General features: G+C 45.9%; 1 protein-coding gene across 2 annotated transcripts; it reads left to right on the top strand.

The window, feature by feature from the left end:
• CDC42 (cell division cycle 42) lies at positions 1-24,396 on the top strand. Of its 2 annotated transcripts, none has more exons than XM_018079425.2 (6): positions 1-81; positions 11,327-11,468; positions 14,915-14,987; positions 16,886-16,995; positions 17,087-17,284; positions 23,000-24,396. In XM_018079425.2, exons 2-6 carry the CDS (start codon positions 11,364-11,366, stop codon positions 23,087-23,089), a joined length of 576 nt encoding a protein of 191 aa, XP_017934914.1. In that variant the 5' UTR covers positions 1-81; positions 11,327-11,363; the 3' UTR covers positions 23,090-24,396. The 2 variants fall into 2 exon arrangements, with proteins under 2 accessions (XP_017934914.1, XP_017934916.1); XM_018079427.2 differs by lacking the exon at positions 23,000-24,396 and adding an exon at positions 21,512-22,667 and having other exon boundaries at positions 22-81.
• Positions 24,397-24,608: the final 212 nt, after the last annotated feature.

Raw genomic sequence — 24,608 nt, 5'->3', positions numbered from 1 at the left:
GCGGTGACGTCACGCCCCTGCTTGCCCGCTGCGAGGAGGACCACGCAGCGAGCTTGCAACGCCGCCGGCCGAGCGTCTGAGGTGAGAGGAGAGGGGGGGGGGAACGGGACCGGGACGGGGACCCCCGACCGAGCACCGCCGACCGCCGAGGCGGCCCCGATCCCCGCCTGCCACCCACTCCAGGCGACTCCCTGGCCGCGGACGGGGCGCCCGGCGAGCGCCGGAGCGCCCTCTCAGGCCCCGCGGTTGTGCGGGCCTCCCCGGCAGCGCCCTTCCGTGCGGCGGGCTCGTCCCCGTGTGGCGCATTTGCCACTTGGCGGGGCCGGGGGTGCCGGGGCGGCCGCCGCCTCCCCGCCTCTTCCTCTCCGCTCCCTTTCCCCCCGCTCGCGTGGCGGCCGGACCCTTTGGCGAGGCGCAGAAGTGCTTGCCGCGGCATGGCTGGGGCCCAGCCCCGGCCCTGCCCCCGCGCCCGGTGCGAGCCCCGGACTGTGGGAGAACCCCGAGGGGCCATGCCGCTATTCCTCCTCTTTTTGATGCCTCTCATGGCGCTTTGAGAAGGGAGCGCCTTCCCCCGGCTGCGATGGGGCGGTGCCGCAGGAGCCCTAGCCGCGGCGGGTGCGAGACGCTGAGCTCCAGTTGTGTGTGTGCTGCACACAGCCAGCCGAAGAGTCGGGAGGCGCTTCTGGGCATCTGCGAGGCTGTGGGTTATGTTATCCAGAACCATCCCGCAGCTCTCGGTGCAGCGCCGGGGGTGCCACCGGCTGCAGCCGGGGCAGGAGCCAGCGCTGCTCGCTCCGACCAGCTCGGAGGGTTGTTGTTTGCCATTCTCGGAAATCCTCGCAAAAATGTATATATATTGCAGCCGGACGTCACCTTATCTGTGTTCTAATCGCTGTTCTAGCGATCTGGACTTCAGTTGTGTTTTTACCTTCCAGCAGGCAGAACTTGCAGCTGGTGACAGACACTTGTACGACCAGGTAGCTGTGAATATACCAACCAGCACTGGAAACCTGTGCTTAACGAAGGACTGCAGAATGGCCAGGGTTCCTGGTGCCCTGCCTGTGTGGGTGCTGTGGCCAGAGGAGCAGGAACAGCTTTGCTCCCCCCTTGGCAGGCAAGCCCTGGCGAGGAGAAGGCCATGATAGATGGTAACTGGGTAGTCAGAAGTGGCTCGGTCTGGTCATCTGTGCTTCTCTCCCAGGGAAGGAGGTGCTGGCTGTCTCTGTTCGAAGTGTTAAAGTGTTAAGTTGCAGTGCCCCAAATGTCCATTTATTTATTTATTTATTTATTTATTTTTGAAGGCACTTAAAACCTGGATCAGGCTCCTCGTATTGCTCGTAGGGGTAACTCAGTAAGGCACTTAGAGCTGCACTTTTTCACTTAGCAAAAGGGTCTTGTGCAAAATCAACTTTAGGTAGAAAGCCTTTATATTTAACTGACTGTACGTTGGGAAGCTATTCTGCTTTGTAGACTCTTCTTGTTAGTGCAGGGTTCTGGCAAAGGCAGTATAGGCAGGGTTTGATTTTGAATTTGAGACGGGTCTTAGACTCATACATAAGACTTCCATCAGTGTATTGCTGACTGTAGAAATAATTCTGTGTTTAAGCTGTTCACCTGTGTGCCTCAGTAACAACGAGGAAAAGGATTTTTAAAATCCTGGCAAGGAATAAAAAAATACCTACTGCAGTGCAAAAAAAAAAAAAACAAACACCACATGTTTGCAGTTTGGTAACATATCCCAGGCAGAAATTTTAATCACTGGATTTGCTTACTTTGAACTTGGTTATTCATGACCTGCAAGGGATGATCTGAATTCATTACACACCCTGCTTTGGGGTTGGTTGTTTGCCTCAATTTGATGGCCAGGGCTGGGGAGTTTGTGATGTTTTCACTGTTTGATAGAAAAGCTCTGGAAGGTCTAGAGTGTCAAGTACCTAAAATGGAAACTGTGGGTCTTCTGCTGTAAGAACAGTAAACAGAAATGGAGCCCCTGTGGAACTCCCAGGGATTTCCCTGATGAGAACTATGGTGATGATTTGAGCTTCTAGAGCAGGAGGCAGTCAAGAGGAATTGTAGGGGGGCATGGTTATTTTCACCCTTGAAGCTCTGTTCCTGAGGAAAGAATGACACTTTTTCTTTTCTTTTTTTTTTTTTTTTTAGAAGATGAAGGTGTCAAATTGAATGAAAGTGAAATTGGTTTCTGGTACTCCAGGTAGCAAGAAGCTCTTGTAGGTGAAAACACCCTATTCTTATTGTCTTAATATATGACAAATAAAACAACTTATTGAGCAGATAAGCTTTTAGGCAGAGTTTTTAAAGAAATCTAAAGTGTCTTAGACTCCTGCAGCCTGTCACCATTTAATTAAGTGGCTTCCTCTAAGCCCTACACTTCACACTTATTATTAACTTGTATGGTTTCACACTGTACAAGCTAAGGGTATCCATCAGGAAGGATTGCCACTAGGAATGGTAGGTGAAGAAAGCCCTTTCACCAGAGTTTTTCCAAGGGCTAAAGCCTGGCACAAGGTTTTCCCTCCTTGAGGATGTCTGGCTGCCCCAAGGTAGGGTTCAGCTGCCTTTTGCAGCCCTTGGTGTCCATGTCAATGCCTAAGGTAAGTGACAGGAATGGCATTAAGACAGTGTATTCCCAGCTTCTGGTGGGGGATCCTTTAGGTTGTTTTTGGGTAGTTTGTTTACCTGGCCCTGGGTGTGCAGAAAACTGAAAACAGTGAGTGCAAGAAGCAGAGTTTGTGGTGGTGGTGTTGCGTAATTAATCTTTGGAGATCGAGAGAGCGACTGTCCTAAAGGGTTGTAAAGCTTCAAAATGCTGATTGGCCTGTTTTCAATAGAGCAGCTGTCCTTTCCTTGAGATGTGTTGACTTTTCTTCTGAACAAGTGACATTTTATAAAGAGAAAACAAAGAGTTTGTTTTGCAAAAGCTTTTAAAAGCTGCTGTTCTATTTTAAGCTTTTGTGCTGCTAATTCACCCCGTTACTTTAGAATGTTGTGGTGTAATTCCTACCAAGAGAGTTGGACCGCGCATGGTGGACCCGTGCACTGTTCTCTTGTCTCATGGAAAACCAAACCAAAACCTTTCTAAATAAAGGAACACAAGGGGCTTCTTTGGGGCCTTTGCCTGGAGAGGGTGTGCAGGTAGCAGCTCATCCCTGTGAAGTTGTCCATGCCTGTGGTCAGACTGTGTGGGATCAGCCGTGTTTTCCAGCACAGACCAAATCTGGCAGGGGAAGGTGAAGGTTTTCACCAAGCTAAGGCGGTGTTAGAGCAAATCTTAAACTGCTGTGGGGTGGGGAGCTGCCTGGGGGCAGCCACAGGGTTTTGCTGTCACGTGTGGTACCAGACTCCCAGCAGCAGCTGAGGCTGCCAGAATTGTTTTGCTTTTTGTATCAGGCTGGTTTGAATTGCTCAGCTCTTCTCCAGTTGAAGGTTGCTGTGCTGTGTTTCTGGCCAGTGACGAGTGTTCTGTTTCGGGGAAATAATGACAAAAAGGCTCCTGCAGCTTTGGATGCGACTCAGGGAGGCCTCTGCCACTCCGTGGGCTGTGGGCACCAGGCAGCTGTGGCTGGGGAACAGCTAAAGGCAGAGGGGCTGCTGTGGGGCCTGGATGTGACAGCAGCTGTGTGTTTGAGCACTTCTCTTGAGCTCAGGGGTACTTTTGGGTTTAGTGCATGTATTGCTGAGCTAAAGGCTTGGCTCCTTGGAAGCACCCTCTTCTTTCAGGTCCTGGAGTGGGAGCTGTTACTTCTTCTGAGCATTTTGTTTATTTGCTGACTGCTGAGGAGCTGCCAGTTGCCCAGCAGGCTCTTGGTCCCACAGCCTCGGCCCTGCAGGGCTGGTTTTGGGCTGGTGAAGGGAGGTGGTTCCAGCTGCTCTGGTTCCTTCTGCTGGTCAGGTGAGTGCAGGGCAGCTCCCCTGCTGCAGTCCTGGTGTTAGTGAGCCTTCCAGCTACTTTGCTAGTTTTAAGAGGAAACTCCAGGATAGCTCAGTATCTGGAAAAAGTTATTTTTGCAGTGCTTTTTAGCAAAGCTTTATTTCTTTAAATGTCAGACAGCACTTTGGTACCCAGCCTGAGCTCTCCTCCCTCAGCACAGCACATTCTCTGGGCTCCTCCTGGCTGTGTGCATAGAGCACCTGCAGCTCTCCTGTTCCCTGAGCAGGATCTCCTGCAGTGATTTTCAGGCAGGGTGCTTCCCATGGTGCAAAAACATGCCTCAAAATAGAGGAACTTCTACCACTGTTAGATGCAGTTGGCCATGGGAATGTGGAGAGAACTGTCAGGGCCATGTGGGCCTTGATTTGGTTCTGTGTCCAAACAGGAGTGTAGGTGCAGCTTGTATTTTTAAATATTATCAGTATGCAACTCAGCTAATGAAGATAGGGTTTTTTTAAGTAGTAGTAAAATACTGAACAGAACTTTGTTACATGGTTGAGGAAAACGGCTTCCTTTAGAGTATGAAAAGTGAAGAGTAATGATGTAAGATAAAAATGCTTTTGACAGAAAAGACATTAATGTGAGCCCACACACTTCCCAGCACTTAATCTGGGGCAGGTTTTTCCAGTGCTGGGGGCTGCTTTTGACAGTGTAACTTTAACCAGAGTGATAATGGGGAAGTTGTCACTTTTGTGTGTTTTCTGTGGAGTTGGTGATCAGGTGAAGGTGGTTGGTTGGAGCTGTGAAGCGGGACAGTGGGCGATGCCCCTGGTAAAGCAGGTGTAGGCACAGCTGGAACTGGTGTGGCAGAGCCTGCTGAGTCACACACACTCTATCTGACTGGTCAGCTTTCTGGTTTTGAATTTAGGACTAAATGAGATTACATGGTTTTCCCCTTCTTTTTCTTGAAGTTGTTAAACTTGAAATGTGTGTTATGGTGCTGCTGGTGTCTTGGGCTCAGACTATTAAAATTCCCCTGCCCAACCACCCTCACTTCCTGTCTTGTGTGTGTGTGTGTACCAGGTGGTTGAGAGGAGCCTTTGCAAAGATGTGCAAAGTATCTTCCAGAATTAGAAAAAGAAAGTTGCATTAAGTACAGAAAATATCAGTTGGTCTCAAACAGTGAGATCCAACTCAGCACATTCTGTGATAGCTCTGTGGTAGCTCCATGATAGTTGCATTTTGAGAAGCAATCTCTTCATGTTTCTTTGGTAATTGATAGTCACTTGTCCAGAAATGGGAGCTTCAGAGCTGCAGAGGTGTTGGGATATATTTGGCTCTGTTGAGTTGGCTCCAGGATCCCGGACACCTCCTTTATCTCCAACAGGGATTCCTGTAATGATGGCAAACTTTGTGGGTTTCAAGACAACAGGAGCTTGTGACCTAAATCATGGTGTTGATCCAGCTCTGTTGGTGATGGTGATCTTGTGGCTCTTTCCACTGCTTGTTTTTGTGGGCCTGCCCACAGATCTCCTGTGCTGGCATCCAACACCAGGTTGAGACTGTGGGACGGAGCCCACCAGTGTGCTCTGCTGCTCTGGGGGTCTTCAGCCCTGAATTGAGACCCACCCACTGCAGATCCAGGTCCTTACCTGAATGCTTGTGTTTGTCTTGGCATGGCTTCTGCTGCAGCTGAGCTTTTGTGGCTGTGTCTCATAATTAGACACACACACAAACCCAACGGCAACACTGCTTTTTGGAGGCAGTTCTCCCTGTGAGGTACGAATTCTGAGACAGAATTTAAAGGCCTGTGTCTGATCTGTTATTGACAGTTAACAAAACCTCAAAGCAATGCTTAAATTAGGATATCCTTTTCAAGATCCTGAACTGATGGGGTACAAGATGGTTTCTCAGGTCTGTCCCTTCTCCTTGGACTTCACGATTTACGTTTTTCTAAGGGAGTGCAACTCTCGTGCTGGTTTGTAGTTCAACAGCCAGTTTAAGCTCTAAGTAACTAAAGACCCAGGGCTTAAGCTTGGCTTGGAACGAATTTATTTGTTTATAGAGCTGATATGCCTGCAGCAGCCTGAGCTGTGGGCAGGACAGGCAGGTGAGCTTGGGCACCAGGTTTAGAGCCTAATATATTCTTTTATGTGCCATTTACCACTTTACTAGCATAGAAGTGGCAGATGTGTTTAGTTGTGGGGTGAGATCTCCATGAAGATGATGATTTCTAGCAGGCTGGAAGATGGTTGCTGTACATGTGCAGAGGAGAGTTCTGGCAATGGTGATACTGCTCTCAAAAGCAGTTTTGCTTTCTGTGCCAGTAGGTCTTTCTGGAATTCATCTCTTAATCAGAGAGTGGCTTCTGTTTGTGCTTTGCATCACAGGTTTGTGACAGTATTAGTGTACCAGGAAGTCCAAGGTTTTCTCCCTCCTGAGGTGGCAGCTGAGCTCGTGTGATCCCTGGGTTAGTGGTTTGGGATCTCTGCAGAGAGCTAGGCAGCAACCTTTGCCCTCTTTGTCATACAGGTGTGCAATACATCTTCCATGTAATGCTGGTAGGTATTTGCTGAGGAAAATTGGATTGCTGGGATTGTAGCAGCCGAGGACTTCTCCTGGCTGCCCCTGACTGGAGAGATTTGTCGCTTGGAAAAGCACAGAAAGATTAGTTTGTGGTAGGGCTGGAGGAGGTGGCAGAGGGCAAGGACCTTGAAATGGTGGGGCAAGGGTGCCTTGAAATGGATGTGATTAATCTGGGAACAAATTATCAAGTACAAACAAAGACTTTATTTAGAACTCTGTGGTTTTATAAGATAAGAAGTGAAAGTACTGTGGAAGGGCAAAAATGGTTACTACAGACCATGAGTAAAATCCTGTGACTGTTGTTCCTTTCACTGTGGACTCCCGAGTGCTTTGAGTTAGATGAATAAACTGTTCACTGTAAAATCACATTGGGGGAGGGGGAAATAATCTTAATTTTCAGAAATGGCTTTGTTTATTTTCTTGGAATGCAGAGCAGATGCCCAAACAGGATCTGGAAGCTGCGATGGACTGGTTAGGGTTCAACTTCTGAGCTAGTGGTGTATCCTAAAGAGCGCCCCGAAAGGGTTCCTGGCCAGTGGTGCCTTGCAGGGAGCCGAAATGGCAGCACTTTCAGCCCTGCCTGAAAGAGGAAGCGGCGGCGCTGCCGGGGCTCGGCAGGAAGCGAGCACAGGATGTGCACACGGACCTGACAGCGCAGCTTCCTCGGGCTGGGGGAACGGACACAACCTCAAAACGGGCTTCAGTGCCTTTAGAATAAGAGAAATTGTAACAAGCTTGAAGGCTTGTGGTTTCTGCTTCGTGTTGCACCTACAGCAAGAGTGAAGGTGAGATCATGCAGATTCTTATGCTGGGTGTAGTAGGGAATGCTGTGTACAAAATTCCACCAAATTTCACTTAATTCTGCAGTCAGCAGTGCACACAGGTACTGGAACAGATTGCAGCTGCTCTAAGTTACAGTTTGCAAACCCAAAGTGCTCCCATTCCACGTGCTTGCCTTTAGAATGGGAAAGTCAGGCTTGCATGGGAGGGGTCAGGTGTGTTTGGGACAGTATTTCGTGCAACTTGTGTTTAATCAGTGGGAACCTGCCAGAGGTACTGTGGATTTTTTCAGCCTTCTGTGATCATTCAGTGTCTTGGTGCTTGCACAGGGCTGTGTGACCCAAGTGCATCACTGCAGAGTTCCCTTTGCCCCAGGAAGGATTACTGACCTCCACAACGTCCTGCTGGAGACTTCAGTTCCCTCTTTGTTGCAACACTCATGTCTCTGTTAACACTTTTTGGGATTAGTCCTAAATGCAGATCAACTGTCTCCCATAAAAGTGTAACTGAGTTTTAAAGCAAAATTCTGTAAAATGGCCTGTGAATTTGACAAAGTTTACATGGCTGTGTAATCCATGGTTTCCAGCATGCCACGTCCCAGTTCTCTATGACATTGTTGAGTTTTGTGAAATCCTTGTTGCTGAACAGCTTGAAATCCAACAGATACTAGAAGTATCATTAGTTAACACATACTTTACTGAAGCACTGAAATTTTTGGTTACAATACAGAGAGGTTTGAGAAATTACTTCAGTGCTCCATTTCTTTTTTTGCAATTTTTATTTATTTTTTTTTAAAGAACTCTTTAGAACTTGTTGAACAGAACTAAGTCATATTGACCTGCATTACATTTCCAGTCTTTGTCAGCTCTTCTCTCTGGGCTTGGCCAGATGGCTCACAATTATATGGCTCTAAATCCACTCACTGCACTCAGACTGGGACTTCAGCACTTTCCAGTCTGTTTCAATTCCCTCAGATATTTAAAACTACTTCAAGTGTTCTCTAGTTCTGCTGAGTGTTGTATGTGCAGGCTTCCTTTTATTAGGTGACTTCAGGGGGAGAACAAACCCAAAGCCTCTGTAACCTCTTTGTTTCTACCTCCCTTGGCGTTGCACTCTAGGGATGTTTTTCTCTGCTTAATCTCATTTTGGATTAAATTACTTTTAAACCACAAGTCAATAATGCATATATCTTTAAAGCTATTCCTATGGAAGAGTAAGTCCCAGGTGCACTGAAGCTCCCTAGAAACAAGCTTATTTTCAGCTGTGATCTATGGACTTCTTAGAAGTGCAAAACACAAAGTAATTCATCCAGCTAATCTAGAAAGCCTGCTAATCCAAGGAAAATAATTATTCAACAACTCCACTTTCCCACTGCTAAGACTTTGGAGACCTATGCTCAAGACTCTAAAGCTGTTTAAAATTTACGCCATCATTTTTCAGTATTTAAAGATAAAACTATATAACCATTAAAAACCAAGGTGAAGGGGGTGTGTGTTTGATTTGTTGATGTGCACCACGCCAGTGCTTCACTTCAGGAGCTCTGTGCCAGGCAGGGATAATGTGAGCTGTGGGCAAGGTGTGTGTGCAGCCAGTGCTGTGTCTTAGCCCCAGTCTCTGACCTGAGCCCTTCCCAGAGAACAGCAGCTTCTCTCCCAGACCTTGGCTGTGTCCAAGGACAGGGAAGAAATGCAGGCTTCTGATGCTTTCTGAGATGCTTTTTGATACTGTGGCTTCATTCTGTTGCTTGCTTGGTGTTCTCTGGAGCAATCAGCTTTAAAGAGGAACACTAAACACTTGTTTTTCTTTTCACAAAGGCCTGTGTGTGACCTTTTCTGGTACGAGTGCATATATAAAATTTGGATTTATAGAGAATCATGGATTGGTTGTGCTGCAGTGAGCACAGGGAGTGCTTCAGAACCCGGATTTTTCCTCTAGTGTGCTTAATGGGCTCTGGGCAGGTGTCTGAAGCAGATGTGTTACCTGCAAATTACAGGTAAACAAGGAAATGCAAATAATTGGGAAAGAGGGCAGAAAGAAGAGGGAGGTAGAGCAGCAAGGAAGGATTACAGGATGGAGGAGTTGTGGGCTGCCCAGAGGGAAGGGCAGGGTGGAAAGGGAGCTTCTCTGAAGAGGTGGATGTTCAGTGCTGTTACCTGACTTCATATTGCTTGTATGTAAACAGTTGAGCTGATCTGAACACTGAAAATGCCTTTTGAAATGGAAATGATTGCTTTGTCCTTCTGAGTAAATATGTGTTTGCTTCAGTGTCAAATCTCAGAGCTTTTTGTTGTATTAATGAAGGGCCTATTGGTAGGTCTGTGCTGTGCATCCTGCTGAATGCCTGCTGTGAACCTGAGATCTGCATAAATCAACAGATTCTATTATTTTGATATTGAAATAGGGCACTAAGTGGAGGACTGGTGGCAGTGCCTGATGCTTATACAAGTCAGTCATTGTCTCTGTGCTTGCTGAAAGAGGATACATAGATAAGGATGGCAGTGAGTGCCTGATGTACCAGGTGCTGGCTGGTGGCCTGCTCTGAGAAAGAGTCTTTGCTGCCATTTCCTAAAACTGCTTGTGGATCTGTCCAGGGCTTGTGGGAATGATGGTGACGAGTATTCCCCTACAAGTACCGTTTTTAGGAACTTTTGGGCATTTTTGTTTAAGGGAGGTGGCTTTGTTGAAGTCTTTGAGCATCCCTGCAGCATCTGAAGAAGAGCTGGGGATGGTATGTTTGTTTGGAGTCCATAGTGATTTCCTTTGCTTTGCAGGCATGACAAGCTCATGTGCAGTATCAAGTCATATTAACACCTTGAGATCAGCTCCGTTGATTAGAGCATGGTGCTAATAATGCCAAGGTCATGGGTTTGGGCTGTTCACTTAAAAGTTGGACTTGGTGATCCATGTGGGATTCCAACTCAGAGCATTTTGTCCTTTGTGATGTCACTGGCTGTGACCAGAGCCTCAAAAACCTGGAATCGATTTCTGCTTCTTGCACACCACTGTAAGGAGTGAATTCACTGGGAAGTGTCCAAGTGCACAGTTCAGGAGGGATCAATTTGGGTTTTTTAGTGCAGTTACCCAGACAGAGAGCCACAGCAGCACCCTCAGAGGAGGGGGAATCTGCTGCTTTAAACACCCCCTTGGCCCCCCTCAGGATTTTACAGAGACTTTGCAGCAAGTCTCTGTCACTGTAAATAAAAGTACTTCTGATAATACAGAAATGCTGAAAGTCAGGGGGAGCTTTGCCACTAATTTGTTGGGGTCAAAATTTCACACTTGTATGTGAAGAAATGGCCAGAAGCCTGGTGTTCTTCTAATTAAAGTAATATATTAATGAAGGGCAGCTGTATTGACACTGGAGGGAGCCAGCTAATGTTTGGATGGAGGTATTGATGGCATATATTGATTTAGTTCATGTGCTGAAGTCTCTGCTGGGATAGTGTTGGAGCAGTTGGGTACATCAGGATTTTGTGATGTCTGGAGATTAATTCCCTTGGGATCTGGATGCCCTGCTGAGCTCTCATTGCTGGTAGCACTTCAAAGTGGGGATAAAGGGATGTGTTAAGTAGCAGCTTTAACCAAAAGGTTGTAAAACTGTGCTTAGGCCTTAAAGCTGAGGGAAGGAGAAATTAATCATATTTATTTCTGTCTGTACTTGTTTATTTTTATCCATAAAGTAGTTTCGAAGCACATGTTGCTGTGCTTCCTGCTGAGCTGCTCTCCAGAGGGAGCTCTCTGGGAGGCAGCTGTGTTCCTGAGCAGAGTTTACACTTCCAGCTTTCAGAATATCTGGGACTGGATGCTTCCATGCATTAAAAACAGAACCTGGAAAAGCCTCAAGACTGGTTTTGCCCATTTCTAGGTAACTAGGCAAAATTTTTTTCATTTGTGACCATGAGCAGCTTCCTGTTGTGTGTGTGATGGAGAGAAAGGATCTAAAAGCTCATTTAAAAATGTCTTGTTTTCATATCCCAGATGTGCTGCTAGTGGTTTGGGCTCCTTGATGACGGCTCTCCAGTGAGTGTGGGAAACATGTAAATATATGTATCTCTTTTTTTTTTCTTCCAGGTTCTCTTTGGAGTTGATATTCTAGTAGATTTCAGCTATGCAGACGATCAAGTGTGTAGTCGTGGGTGATGGTGCTGTTGGTAAAACCTGTCTCTTAATTTCTTATACAACAAATAAATTCCCATCGGAATATGTCCCAACGGTAAGTGTGAGAACGGTTCTTTGGTCGTGGTGGGGCAGGGCAGCAGGAATTCCCTTCTGAACCAACCTTTGTGGTGGGCATGCCCTGATCCCTGTTCTTCCAGCCTGCTTTCCTCTTGGACACTGACTGATAGAGCAGGGAAAAGTGACAGTCAGTCCATGCTGCTGCCTTCCAGAGCAGTGCTGGGGGCCTTTCCTCTATCTGCTCAGTTCTTGCTGCTTGACTGCTCTGCAAATCTGCCTTCTCTTTGGGGGTTGATGCTGTGGGGGAGTTTAGCAGTGCAAACAGCTCCAGGTCAGGAGTGCCTGGGCTCCAGCTTGTGCTCTTGGCTCCTGCTGCATCTTTGTTTTTAGGGAAAGGAGTTTCATGTTGCTAAAATAGCCAGTGACTACAGTTAACATTTTCTGAGGCTCCTTTTTCCTTTGCAAAGATCCGGAAGTGTGGTGAACTATGGAGTGTGACTTGAATGTGTTTGGATTTAGACTGTGCAGTCCATCCATCTGTACTTCCAAACCTTTGCAGGCTTTGTGTGTAGTCCTTGACTATTTTTAAGTAACCTTTTGAGCTTCACAGGCTCAGTTTTCTGAAATACTGATTCCCTTGACTTATCTAAAGATCAAGTTGGGAGGAGTTTTGCTGCCTGTGAGGCATATGCACAGTCTCTCTGTTAGAAAAGTGCTTTTCTCCTTAGTCACATGCAAGATCAGTGTACTGCCACTGAGCTGGGTCAGGTTTCAGTGAGGTTGCTGCAGGAGACTTGGACAGCTGGATGCTGTTTTACTAGTTTTCTCTGTTATGGGCCTGAAAAGTCCATCCCATGTGGTGGTATGAAAAATTCATCACTAAAAATCCTTCTCACTCAACTAAAACTGCAACATAAAGCAACTCAAAAGACCAGATAACTCATCTGAAAGACCAGATAATCTCCTTTGAGATGCCAAGATAACTGTCTGAAAGCTCTTCTGGAATAGTTCTTTACAGAACTGTCCTCTCCTTGTGAAAAAGAGGTTGAAGTGGATGTCATTGCCTCTTTTTGTAAGCTATCCAAAGTCTTTCAGCTTGTGAAATACGAGGTTTGTCTTGTGTAGGACAGGCTCCCACAGAACAAAAATGTTTGTCTTTAGCTGTAGATCAGGAGCTAAAGATGAAAGGGCTCTCAAACCTCAGGGTAATAAGGCTGGATACAGTGGCCACTGTTGGGAACGTGCTGGTTGTACTGTGAGTGCAGAGATCAGTCTCTCTCATGGGCTCTGTTATGGACTGCTGAAGTGGCATTTGAAACGTGTTTTTTGTCATTCTCAAGTTTTTGATTGTCATTGTCAAGTATCCTGCTGTGATGCTTCTAGGGCAGCCACATCCTGTGCTGAACCCGTGGGAGGCTGCTTGTCCTATTTAAACTATTCTTTATGGTCAAGACAAAATGCAGGCGGTCAGTGAGTTCAGCAATGAGTGTTTCTATACTTATCCCTTCAGGGAAATGACCCTCTATTATGTTGAAAAATGTTATAATCTTAAAACGTGTGTTTTGAAGGCTTGGGAGTTTGTGTGCTGCCCTGCACTGGCTGTAAATCTCTGCTGACAAGGAATAGGAAAAAACCTACTCAAAAGTGAGTTGCCAGTAAGGTGTGTTCGAGGTGTCCTAAGGATTCTTTATAGTGCTTTTTAAATCTGCCCCAGTTTTCTGGAATAATATTTACCCCTGAACTTCATGGCTTGAGGAACTTGCTGTTCTGGAGATACCAGAGGCCTGTTCCTAATTCTGTGAATGGCCTGGAGGTGTATTTCAGACACTGGAAACTGATATGTAACCTCTGATATTCCAGCTAATCTAATGGTTTCTAGTGGTAAATGGACAGAGAAATAGATACTGCTGTGCTTTTGCAGCAGTGTGGTCAAAGCATGGAGAGTGAACACATCAGTTCAGAGCAACAGATCAGTTCTGTTCACTTGACTCTGTGTTTTGCAACCCTTTCTCTCTGTGGCAGATATTTCCCAGTGGGAAAGCCTGAAAGTGTTCCCTGGAGCTGGACACTTCCTTGGCTGTTCAGTAAGGCAAACCCAGTGCAGCGTGTGAGGGGTTGGGCTGTGGGTAATGGGGATGAGTGGTGAATTCTCTTGCAGTGCTTTAAAATCTTGAATGCTAAGCCAAAGCAGTGTGAGAGGTGGATTTCTACTTCTGGCTGATGTTCTGTGGATATGCAGTGGCCACAGTTGCTTTCTCAGTCACTGTGATTTGTGAGAAGTTGGAAAAATTAGGGTAGTGTCAGGTCTTGCTTTAACCAGGGCAGTCAAGTGGGAAGGAGACATCTGAACTCTGGGAAGTTGAGCTTTGAAGTGCTGTCTCACTGCTCTTACCTCAGTTTTTGGTGTTTTTTTTAAGGACCTAAACTTTTGCTATAGCCCTGTTAATAGATGCATGTGACTGCTTATTTTCCATGTCCCTCCCTTCTCACTCCCATGAAAAGCTTTTGAGGTGGCTGCTGACCTCTCTCGTGTTGGGGGTGTATTTCAGAGTGGGAGCTGCTCAGGCTGCAGTTCTGTGTGGAGGCAGAACTCGCCCATCCTCATTTGGAGGAGTCCCTGTGCAGTGATGTGCAGGGGTTTGGTTTTTCTGCAGTGGGAAAGATCTTTTGCCAGAGGTGGTTTCTGCAGTACTGTCTGTCGTGGTCCTGAAGGTAACACAGTTATTGGAATGAAGGATACTGACCTCAGACAGTGCACTGCTGAGCGGGTGGGTGTTGGAGGTGAGTGTTTGGGTAGGCCCTGGTGCTCAGTTGTGTTGTAAACAAGTTACTGGGTGGTGCCGGCTTTGATCTGTGCAGCGGGTCTGCCCTGGGGGACAGCACTGTTGTGCCAGGTGCTGTGCAGAGAGTAGGACTTTGTCTCTGGAGCCAGACTCTCCCTTTAGATTGGGAGTGAATTTGACACAGGCTGATTTTTTTGACCAGTCCTTCAGAGACTGAGGATAAATCCCTGTTGAAAAGATGGACTTTATTATGTTCAGAGAGGATTTCCTGCGGAGGATTTGGGTGCTGTGAGATGCAGCCCCATTGCTGTTACCCTTGAAGGGCAGGGCTGACATTCCTTGTTCTGTCCTTGTGGGGCTGTGACTACTGTGTCACACCAAGGGTGAAGGTGGGGATTTCTGTGGCAGTGTGGGAAACCTCTTTGTGGTAACAGGTAAGCACTGCTGTAGGTGTTTTGCTCAGTGGTTTTACCATGTGTACCTCGTGTGCCTTTGCTTTAGTACCTCATGGAAGCAGCTGGAGTATTCCTGTTCCAAATGGAATTGTTCTGTTACTGGCCTTAGTGGTCATAGCACTGTAAGCCTGATGGTTCTCTTGTTCTGTGCAGGTATCTCTTGTGCTCTGACAAAGTGAGTGGGATGATAGTTTGAGAGATGGCTTATTCACATCCTCTTAAATGTGTATTTCTTTTCTTGCCAGGTTTTTGATAACTATGCTGTAACAGTGATGATTGGAGGAGAGCCTTACACCCTGGGCCTCTTTGATACTGCAGGTGAGAAAACGAGTGCTTGTGTCATTGTACCTGCCCAAAATTTACCTGAGGTGATGTGCAACATGAAGACATACAGTTAGGGGTTTTTTTTGTTGAGGTTTTTTTTAATGGAAGGGGAAAAAATCTCTCTTGATTCTTCATTCCTGACCTTTTGAGAGTTGCTAAAGTGAGTTTATTAAAAAAGAACCAAAAACGCAACAATAAAAAACTCAAAAGCAAAATAAGAAAACCTTTCACTTCTTTTAGAGCTGTTTTGTGACACCAGATGACAGCTTTCAGACTGTTACCTCTTATCTAGGTGATACATGAAAGATAAAGGTTTCCATGTTTTTAAATGAAATTAAAGGAGAAATTTGTGTTGAATAAAATGTGGATTGTATGTGGGTTTTGTTTAGTAAATAGCCAATTTTTTAACCAAACGTCAAGACAGAATTACTAACATTAGAATGTCTTAAATGTGCCTATGTTTCTGCATCCTTAACGTGGATGAAATCAGGGTGTGGATTTCCTAAGCCCTTTCACTATGTGCTTTTTAGAATTAAAAATCTGCTGGCCTCTTGTTTAAGCTCTGTGTTTCAGTTTCTGGCTGGAGAAACATGCAGTGATTAAACAACTACATCCTGCTTTGAGTGTGTGAAAAGTTAGCAAGAAAGGGTAGAAACTGGTTTAGTTGCAGGGTACCCAGTCCCCACCACACAGTAATACCAAAGTGGTGTGGCAGCAGCTGGTGTTGCAAACTCTTCTTCAGAAGAGTCCTTCTAGGGACCTTAGTTCATAAGCTATCACCTAAAATTGTCCTGATAGAATTTAATCTGTTTCCAGCTGTGTTCTTAAATGCATTGTTAGTGTCTAATTTGATTAAGGAAACAGTCTTAGGTTTCCAGTTAAACCCTGTGGCTGTTAAGGAAGCTTTCCTGTCCCACCATCCAGGAGCCACTGTGACAGTCACACTCCACCACCTGAGCTGGGACTCTGCAGGGGAAGCCCCTTTGCAGCAGCAGCTCCAGTGACCTGATGGGGCCTTGCTGGACTCCCTACACACCCCACACTTACACAGTCAGACAGGGTTTCCTTACTGGCTCAGCCTCAGGTTCCCCATAGATGTCTCAGAAGTCCAGATCTTTAAAATAATTTAATCATGGTGCAAAACAAAAGTAACAGCTCAAGCTAGTGCCTCTGAGGAGGGACCCTGAACAAAGCAAACCCTGGGCTTTTATATCCCTTACAGCCTGTGTGCAAAAGTCTGGGGTCTTCCAGCTGAGTCCTTGGCTCCTGCTGTGTCTCTGAATGTCTGGTCACCTGTCTGCTTTACTTAGCTCTTTGTGTTCTCCTCCCAAAATGTGACCTATGTCCCTATTATTGCAGGCTCCCCTAGTTCATGGATCAAGAGTTAGGTGGAGAAGAGAGGTTCCTTCCTGACACGTGTGGGCCCGTTGTAGGGGCCTGCAGCATTGTGTGGTCCCTGTGTTGGGTTTTTTTTCCCCTCCTTCAAACAGCAGGTTTTTTTGCAGGGTAATGAAATTTGATGGCATAATCCTTGTATGGAATGGACTAGGTGCAGAGGACCTCATCTATAACCCGATCCATGTTCTGCAACTTTTCTTCATAATTGAGGAAAGTGTTATGCAGTCTGAGGGTGTTTGATCTAAAAATGTGTTGGAGACTTCCCACCTCGCCTGTGACTTTCAGCAGCTCACTGTTACATAGCAACTGAATGAATTCTGGATTTGAAAACTGGCATCTCCAAATGTTTGGGTTCAGGGTATGCTTGGTTCTTTGCTTAAGAGTTAGGATTAGTCATAGGAATGTTATTGTGCTGGAACATGCATTCTAACCTGCTGTAAAGGGCAGTATTTTATTGTCTGTATCTAATGCTGTGTTCATTTTCTCCTCTGTAGGTCAGGAAGACTATGATAGATTACGACCCCTCAGCTATCCACAGACAGATGTATTTCTGGTCTGTTTTTCAGTGGTGTCTCCTTCTTCATTTGAAAATGTGAAAGAAAAGGTCGGTTGAACTTTGCCTGAAAAAGCCTCTGAAGCGTCAGGTGGTTATCACGGGTGGTTAATAACAAATGCTGTGTCTTCCCTGTCTTTAGTGGGTACCTGAAATTACTCACCACTGTCCAAAGACTCCTTTCCTGCTTGTTGGGACCCAGATTGATCTAAGAGATGATCCCTCCACAATTGAGAAACTTGCCAAGAACAAGCAGAAGCCCATAACCCCAGAGACGGCTGAGAAGCTGGCCCGGGACCTGAAGGCCGTCAAATACGTGGAATGCTCTGCCCTTACGCAGGTGAGGGTTGGGCTTTGACCATTTCTGCTTGCTTTTTTCTTTTTTCAGTTCCAGGGAAAACCAGCTCCAAGTGGATGTGAAAGGGTATAAGTTCTGTTTCTGCTGTTGACACTGTAGCTTTCTCTTTGTCTCGTTGTTCTAAGGCACGGGGAGTTGGCAGTGGTACAAAGAAAATCAGCCTGTGAGGATTAGGCCTAGTGTAGAGGAGTGATGGAGGAGAATGTGCTTGCTGTGTTTGCTTCTGTCTGGAGAAGAATAACTATTGAAAGCTTAGAAGGTGTGTTACAGACAATAATTGGGTTAGGGCACAGTGTGCAGCTCACTACTGAAGAGAGCAGGCAAAGGGGAAAAAAAAAACCTCTGAGACAAGTTAATTCTGGTACCTGTAAGACTGAAAGCCTTCGTGGTCTAGAGCTGCTTTGTCTTCCTATGCAGCTGGTGGTGAGCTGTTTCCTGTGCCTGCCTTCAGATGGAAGTTCTGTTGAAACAGAAAAGAAAAATGAAATAGTTCTTAAGACATAAACCCGAAGTGTGAACTAACTTGTGAACGTGAGTCTAAAGGCAACTAAAGTAGCTGATTTGAGGCCAGGAAACCTGATTATCCTTTCCCTTTAAATTAGGAATGCTAGGGTAGGAGCCATTTTCTGGCTAGTTGGCCTTTTACCTTGACTTTGGATACCCTGGGAGCTGAATCTGGTGTGCCTACACTTGGAGAATTGACTGCCACCCTTTAACAACTCCCTTAATGCTACTCTGTAAAGAATTTGTCACTGCCTGATGTGCACGGAGCCAGGGGTGCACAGTATCAAGCACCTCACTCCAGTGATGTTGTGCATTCATTTCCTTGAGCACAAAGCTTTATTGCAGAACTTGTCAAAGCCTGAAGTTTTATTTATCTTACCCCTTTTGCCCAGATTGCATGTTGGCTCTTCCATTTGGATCCGGAGGCTTTTTTTTTTTGTAACAAAGCTTTGCCTGAGTGTTTGCTGCAAATGAAGCAGCTGTGCTGGAGCTGTGCAGGACAGTGGCACTGGAGGTGGTGTGGCAAGGCATGCTGTGGTTCATCCTGGGAATCCCTGATCTAAAGGGGGTTTTGGCTGTGCTTCCTTACCACCCACAGGCAAGCTGAGGGTTATTTGTGCTTGAGCTGTAGTTCTCTTAGATCTGTTCAGCCCCAAAATACTGTTTTAGATGGTGTCTGACACATCCTGAATGCTGCTGTTAACTAGGCTGTAGAAGCTGATAGTTGGATAAATACCTGCCAGGGCCATTGTGCTGTATTGCTCACTGAGACCCTTTCCCCTGTAGCTTTAGACTTGCCTTGTATAGTCTGCTCAGATTGCATGGAAACACTTAGAATTACCAGAGCAAGAGCTGATATGATAAAAAAATGTCAGCGTTTATCCATTTTTTCTGTTTCCAGATAGACTAATCTGTCTCTGTTGCAGTGAAATGCCTTATGCACTTGGAAGCTCAGCCTGAATTTCTTCCAGAGCACTAATGCTTGTATACCCATTGATGGTTTTAGGAGTCAGGAGTGACCTGGGAGGAGGGTTCAGAAGCCTTCTCACCTGGAGGACTAGTTGGTTTGCATCTGCTCCATTCTTCTTCCTTTTTTTTGTGGTTGACTCCCCTCACAAAACACCTTTTCCCAGGCTCTGTCAGCAGTATCTGGCAAACAGCAGCGTAGCTGATCTGTGAAGGTGGTGTGGAGCTCCTGCAGTGATCTCACTGGCAGTTTGCTGAACACAGAAGCCAGCTGCTTTCCTGGCCAGGAGGATTGTTTTCCTCCCTGCAAGGCAATGCAGCAGTAGCTGGTTTCAGCTGAAGTGAGACTCAGCTGGATATTTAGTCTCTTTTTACCTTGGCTGCTGTCTGCATGGTTCACCTCAGCAGTCCAGGGTGGTTTTTTCCTTCCCAACTAATTTACAGATGACTGACACCACAGTAGCAAGTGATCATAGAATCATGGAGCTAGCATGTTTTTGTACCAGGTCAGTCATGAGAGGCTGAGTTTGTGAGTCTTTTCTGTACAGACAGAATATCTTGTCCCTGAGTTTGCACGTGTGCTGTACTGGGGAGCTGATTTTATCCCCCTTTCCTCAGGTTGTGGAACCCCTTTTTGTGATGAGGGCATTTTCAGTGTCTGTCTCCAACCTTTCTCTACCAAATAGTGCCCAGTGCCACTGTGAGGAGTGGATAATAAGGCTTTGCTGTTAGGAAAGGGTGACTGACAAACAGATGGCAGCTGCAGTGATTGTTGCTTCTGTTATGCTGAAGAGTTAAATGTCTGAGTGGACTTTCTAAAGCCCAGTGCTAGTACCTAACACCGGGGAGAGTGCTGAATTCAGTTCTTTTTCCCCCCTGGGTGCTGGGTTGACAGTTTTGACACAACTTTATAAAGTGTGCCCATGAATGGAGGGAGTAAAGGAAGCCTAATCTCAGTTTTTCCCAGTGCAGCACAGGAGCCATGACTTTAGCTGGAGTATGGGCCTGTGTGCCTGTGGTATTGAGCACAGTTCCCTTTGTGTTGTTACTCTTGGTCATCCAGGCTTTTAACTCTGGTCCTATTTTCACAATGGTTTTGTTCCTATCTCCTTTTCCTCCTCTTCATATTTTTGCTGGGTCCTTCAAAACAAATCCCAAATTCTGGGCTCCTGAACAAATTCATCCCGTGCAGTAGGAAAAAGAAGTCCCTGAGTAGGAGAATTAAGGAAGGTTGTTTTCTTGATTCTTGCCTTGCCTGGATTCTTAATCTGTCTAACAGTGCAGTATTGAGTTTATGCTACAGCCTTATTCTTGCAGAGAAAGGAAATCTAATTAGTATACAGACTTCAGAGGCATTATTTATCTGAAGTCTTCAGCTCTTTTGTCAGCCTGGGTTGCAACTCATTTTAAAAAAAGAAAAAGTTGCTGGGGAGGCTGTACAGGATGTACACTGTAGTTTCCTTAAACAAGATTATACATACAAGTATAATCTTGTATGTGATGTGATGGCCTTAAATGCTTCCAGATGGAACTGCGTTAGAGCTCTCCTGTATATGTGCTTCAGTAAAACAAGATTAAAGTCTTTCTAAAAGGGACATATCCAGTATAACCTGCGAGGGAGAAACCAGTTACATCTGAACGATCTTAAAGAGAAGAAAGTCTAAATTTTGCACAGACTGCAGTTGTTCACAGGATTTAATTGAAGCTTTTCTGTTTGCCTTTAGCTGTCATAAGGCAGTTCTCAATGAATTTATGAGGGTTGCACTCACGACAGTAGATTTAGGCGAGTCCAGTTAGCCTAAACTGAGCCAGGTTTTACCTGTGCTGTGGTGTGGAACTTGGCAGGGCTGTGTGGGAGCAGTAACACCCTGCAGAGTTCCTGTTGTGCTTACAGCAAACGCATGCTCTGTGCTCTGGTGTCACCCCTGCAGAGTCCTGCAGCCCTGTCACTGCTTGTCTGGTGCTGGATCCCAGCTGTTCCAGTCCTAATGCTGTTTCTGTCTTCCCGTGGTTATACTGGCTTTGGAGACTAAACTGAATAACTGAAATGCATTATTTCCATGCTGGCTCCAGGTGTCAGAGTAGCACTGGTAAGGTATTGCATCACCTCTAAAGGCTGGGAGTTACTGACTGCCAGTGACGATGGCTTACCAGGGACGTCCTGCTTCCATCCCAGGTTGTGTGTTCCCAGCCATCTCGAGACCTTCAGTTATTCAGGGGCTGAATTCACAAAGCAGGAGTTGTTTGGAGCCTTTGCTCTGGACCAGCTGCCACTGGGGGAGTTGGGAGCAGTAGTCCATGCATCCGAGGTGCTCACTTATCCACAGGGGGTGATTACAAAAGGTTTAGCTGATCTTTTGGGTCCCTGTGGTGGGGCAAGCTGCTCTCCACTCCATTTACTCCCCTGTAAACTCCCTCAGTGTAAGTACAGCAGTGGAGTGGAAACTACCACCCCTTGTGTGGCTCCCACCCCCATGTTATTGCTGTGTTCGTGCCTCTGCCCTTCTGAGTGTTTTGTCTGACCTTGTCTGTCTAATGTCCTGTCTGTCTCTGTCATTGACTTTTGGGTCATCTAAATGAGATTTCGTCCTGGGATCTACTTTGTTTTTTCACAAAGTAAATCTGTTTACTGCCTCTGTGAATTCAGCCTGCTCTATCCTGAATGCTCTTTGTATCTGCTTGTTTTTCTCTAATCCTCTAACCTGGCTGCTGTTTTTTCTCCTCCCCTCTGTCTTGTAGAGAGGTCTGAAGAATGTGTTTGATGAGGCTATCCTAGCTGCCCTCGAGCCTCCGGAAACTCAGCCCAAAAGGAAGTGCTGTATATTCTAAACTTTCTTCTTCCCCTCTTGCTGCTGCTTCCTCTGTCCCACTACTGTAGAAACGTGGTTAAAAATGAATCAAACCACCTTGATTGAAAGCTGTTGTGCCTGCTTACCATCTTAGAGCAACCTCTGTATTAGCCCTTGGACTGAAAAACAGTACTTGAGATCTTTAGTAAAAACGTTGTGACTGTGGAACACGAACTGGACTCGCTTAACTCCCTGCTGCTTGGGTTGCCAGATGTGACTAGCTTTATAATTCAGGCTGTTGGGGGAAAGGATTTGGTTACCACTGTTATTTAAAGAAAGATCAAAAGAATAAGAGATGATGTTTGATCTTCCCGAATCCAACTGGAAGAAACAAATGCGTTGTGTTTTCAATTTCTACTTGTGAACTTGTAAACTGTATTTGCATGACAAAAGTACCTGAACCGGTGATCTGCAAGTGATGCTGTAACGTGAAGGGTTTTCTGGTTCTCCTGTGTGCAGTGAGATGTTTTTCTGTTGCTGTTGCTTTGGCTGTCTGTGCTATAGTGGAGTATTTGTCAGTCCTTGGGGGGAAGGAAATATCAATGTACTTGCGACTGCTTTATGAACTGTTAAAATTCTTGCTTTCACTAACATGGTAGAGCTCTTCATTTCAATAATAGATCCTTAAAGCCTGTTACTGTAAGATGTAAAGCTGCTGCTTACTATCGTGCTTCTGATTTTTATTGTTTTAAGGAGAAAACATCGATTGTAGCTTGTCTTTAAATTTTGAAATTAAAAATTGCAGTTGTTTGTATAAATGACTGATGAAGCTTTATTCGAATTGCATCTCCTGGCTCCAGTTTAATCCTTAATGCAGTGTATGGTACCTCTGTGTACTCCTCCCAGCTCAACTTCTCTGCTGCCATGGCAGCTTCTGGGCTCTGCCTGGCTGCTTCTAACCCTGGGATGTTTAGGGCTGGATGCCCAACGAGAGGGTGTACTGGACCAGGTTATCATTGCATGCTTGCCTTGTCTCTCCTCCCCTGACACACGGCTGGGGTGTCTGCTGTGCCAGGCGTGCTCCAGGTAGAGCTCTTCCATCTGAATGCAGCACTTCCTGCTTTGTCATTAGCATGTGAAATGTGTGAGTAGCCAGTTAATCATAAAAATTGCCTTAAGGAAACGACTTTGGTGCGTGTGTTTTGCTTCCTGTGAAGTACACTGGTCTGCTCTCAGAGGATTTGTGTTCCTGCTCCCAAAAGGAGGTGCCGGGCACAGCAAACGCAGCTCGGATGGAGCCTCTGAGAGCTGTGGATGGCAAACCTCCATCTGTCTCTAGAGGGGTGTGGCTGCCACTTGGCTTTCTGGGGGTGTTTTTGTTTTGTGTGAAAGCTCAAAAATGAGACTGCCCCTTTTCTCTCTCTTTGCCCCTTTTCAGAAAGGCCTAAAGAATGTATTTGACGAGGCGATATTGGCTGCCCTGGAGCCCCCGGAGCCGAAGAAGACCCGCAGGTGTGTGCTGCTATGAACGTCCCTCCACTGCCCCTTCTGCAAAGCTGGTGTTTGATGTCACATTAAAAGCAATGTTTAAATCAAACTAAAGATACAAATTCTAAAATTTGTTTTTTTGCAATAATGACAAATGCCCTGCACTCCCATCTCCCCCACACAACCCCTGTGTGAGATGAGAATGTTAGTGTTTATTCCCCAGTGCCCCCTCAATTCAGTTAAACTAGTTAATTTCGAGTAACTATGTATTATCAGAAAACACTGATCAGTACTAGTTTTTTATTTTGTTTATTGTTTCTAATTTTTTTTTTTTTTGTTTAACATCAAGGCATGCTCAATGACTTTTTCTGTAACAGACTAATTTTAGGCTGTTTTACTGAAGCCTTGCCCCTTAAGCCAGTCTGGCAAGACTTAGTTCTGGTTTCAATACCTTGTAGGGCTGTTCTGCATTCAGTCAGCAGCCTGGGTGTGAGCAGACTTTAGTCAGGAAAGCAAAATGTCCCAAGCTGGTGCTTCTCTAAGAAGGAGTGCAGAAAATGCATCTCCTCTGAAGTTGCCTTGTATCTTTTTTCCGCTGGCTTTTTACTGTGCAGGTCATAAATTTCTACCCCATCCTCTAAATTATGAAGCCTTAGGAATAGGAGAACCATTTTCTCTGGATGCACCATCAGACTTGAAACTAACTTGCCAGTGTCTCACTTAATTGTTGCCATCATAAGCTTTTGGCTCGTGATGAAGAAATAACTGCACCTTTGGAAGCATGCCTAGCTCCATCAGTCAGCTTTTAACAAACCCATCTTCTGCCAATCCTTAACTGTTAGAGAAATGCTTACCATGATCTGCACATACACTGCTGCTTGGACACCCTGAGGGGGGCCCAGGGTCTGCAGCCATGGCCTTTGGAGCTGGCTCTGATGGTGCATCTCCTGCTGGATGGCTTGGCATCCTTCAGGGAGGGGTGGAAAGACAGACCTGTGTCAGTGGGAAGGAACTGCAGGGAGGGGCTTCTGGTGTTTAGTGTGGCACCATACCGGGACCAGTTCATGGAACCCCTTCTCCTGCAACCTGAACCTGTAAGGTGGACTCCAGCCCCTGAGGATCATGTGCAGGGTCTGTGTGCAGACCAACTGCAGTGTCGTAACGATTTTACCAAATATGTATTTTGGCCTGCAAATTCAAAGTTTTTTAAGACTTAGTGAATCTTCTCCATCTTCCAAAATTCCGATTTCTCGTAGACTCATTAGTGTTGAACCAATGCTTTTTCATGTCTAAGTTCTTTGTATATGCATTCTTTTCAGATGTATTAAACATAAAGTATCTTCACAAGCCTGCCTGAGGGTAGTTATTTCCTTTACCTTTCTCTTCTGAGTGTGAAGGACTTGTAAATAATGGCTTTTATCCCCTGTGAGCCCCACTCTCCTTCTTGTGAACTGGCTTGGGTCTTTCCTTAATGTTTAATCTTGCTTCTGGCCTCAGTCCTGTCAAGATTGCTCTAATCTTTGATGTAACATCTTTGCTGTCAGGTCTAGTTCTGAAGA

This window comes from Manacus vitellinus, unplaced genomic scaffold (genome assembly GCF_001715985.3).
Source record: "Manacus vitellinus isolate BGI_N305 unplaced genomic scaffold, ASM171598v3 scaffold_46_pilon, whole genome shotgun sequence".
NCBI classification, from domain to species: domain Eukaryota; kingdom Metazoa; phylum Chordata; class Aves; order Passeriformes; family Pipridae; genus Manacus; species Manacus vitellinus.
Note: the sequence above shows the minus strand (reverse complement) of the source record. Positions and strands in the feature narration are given on the sequence as shown.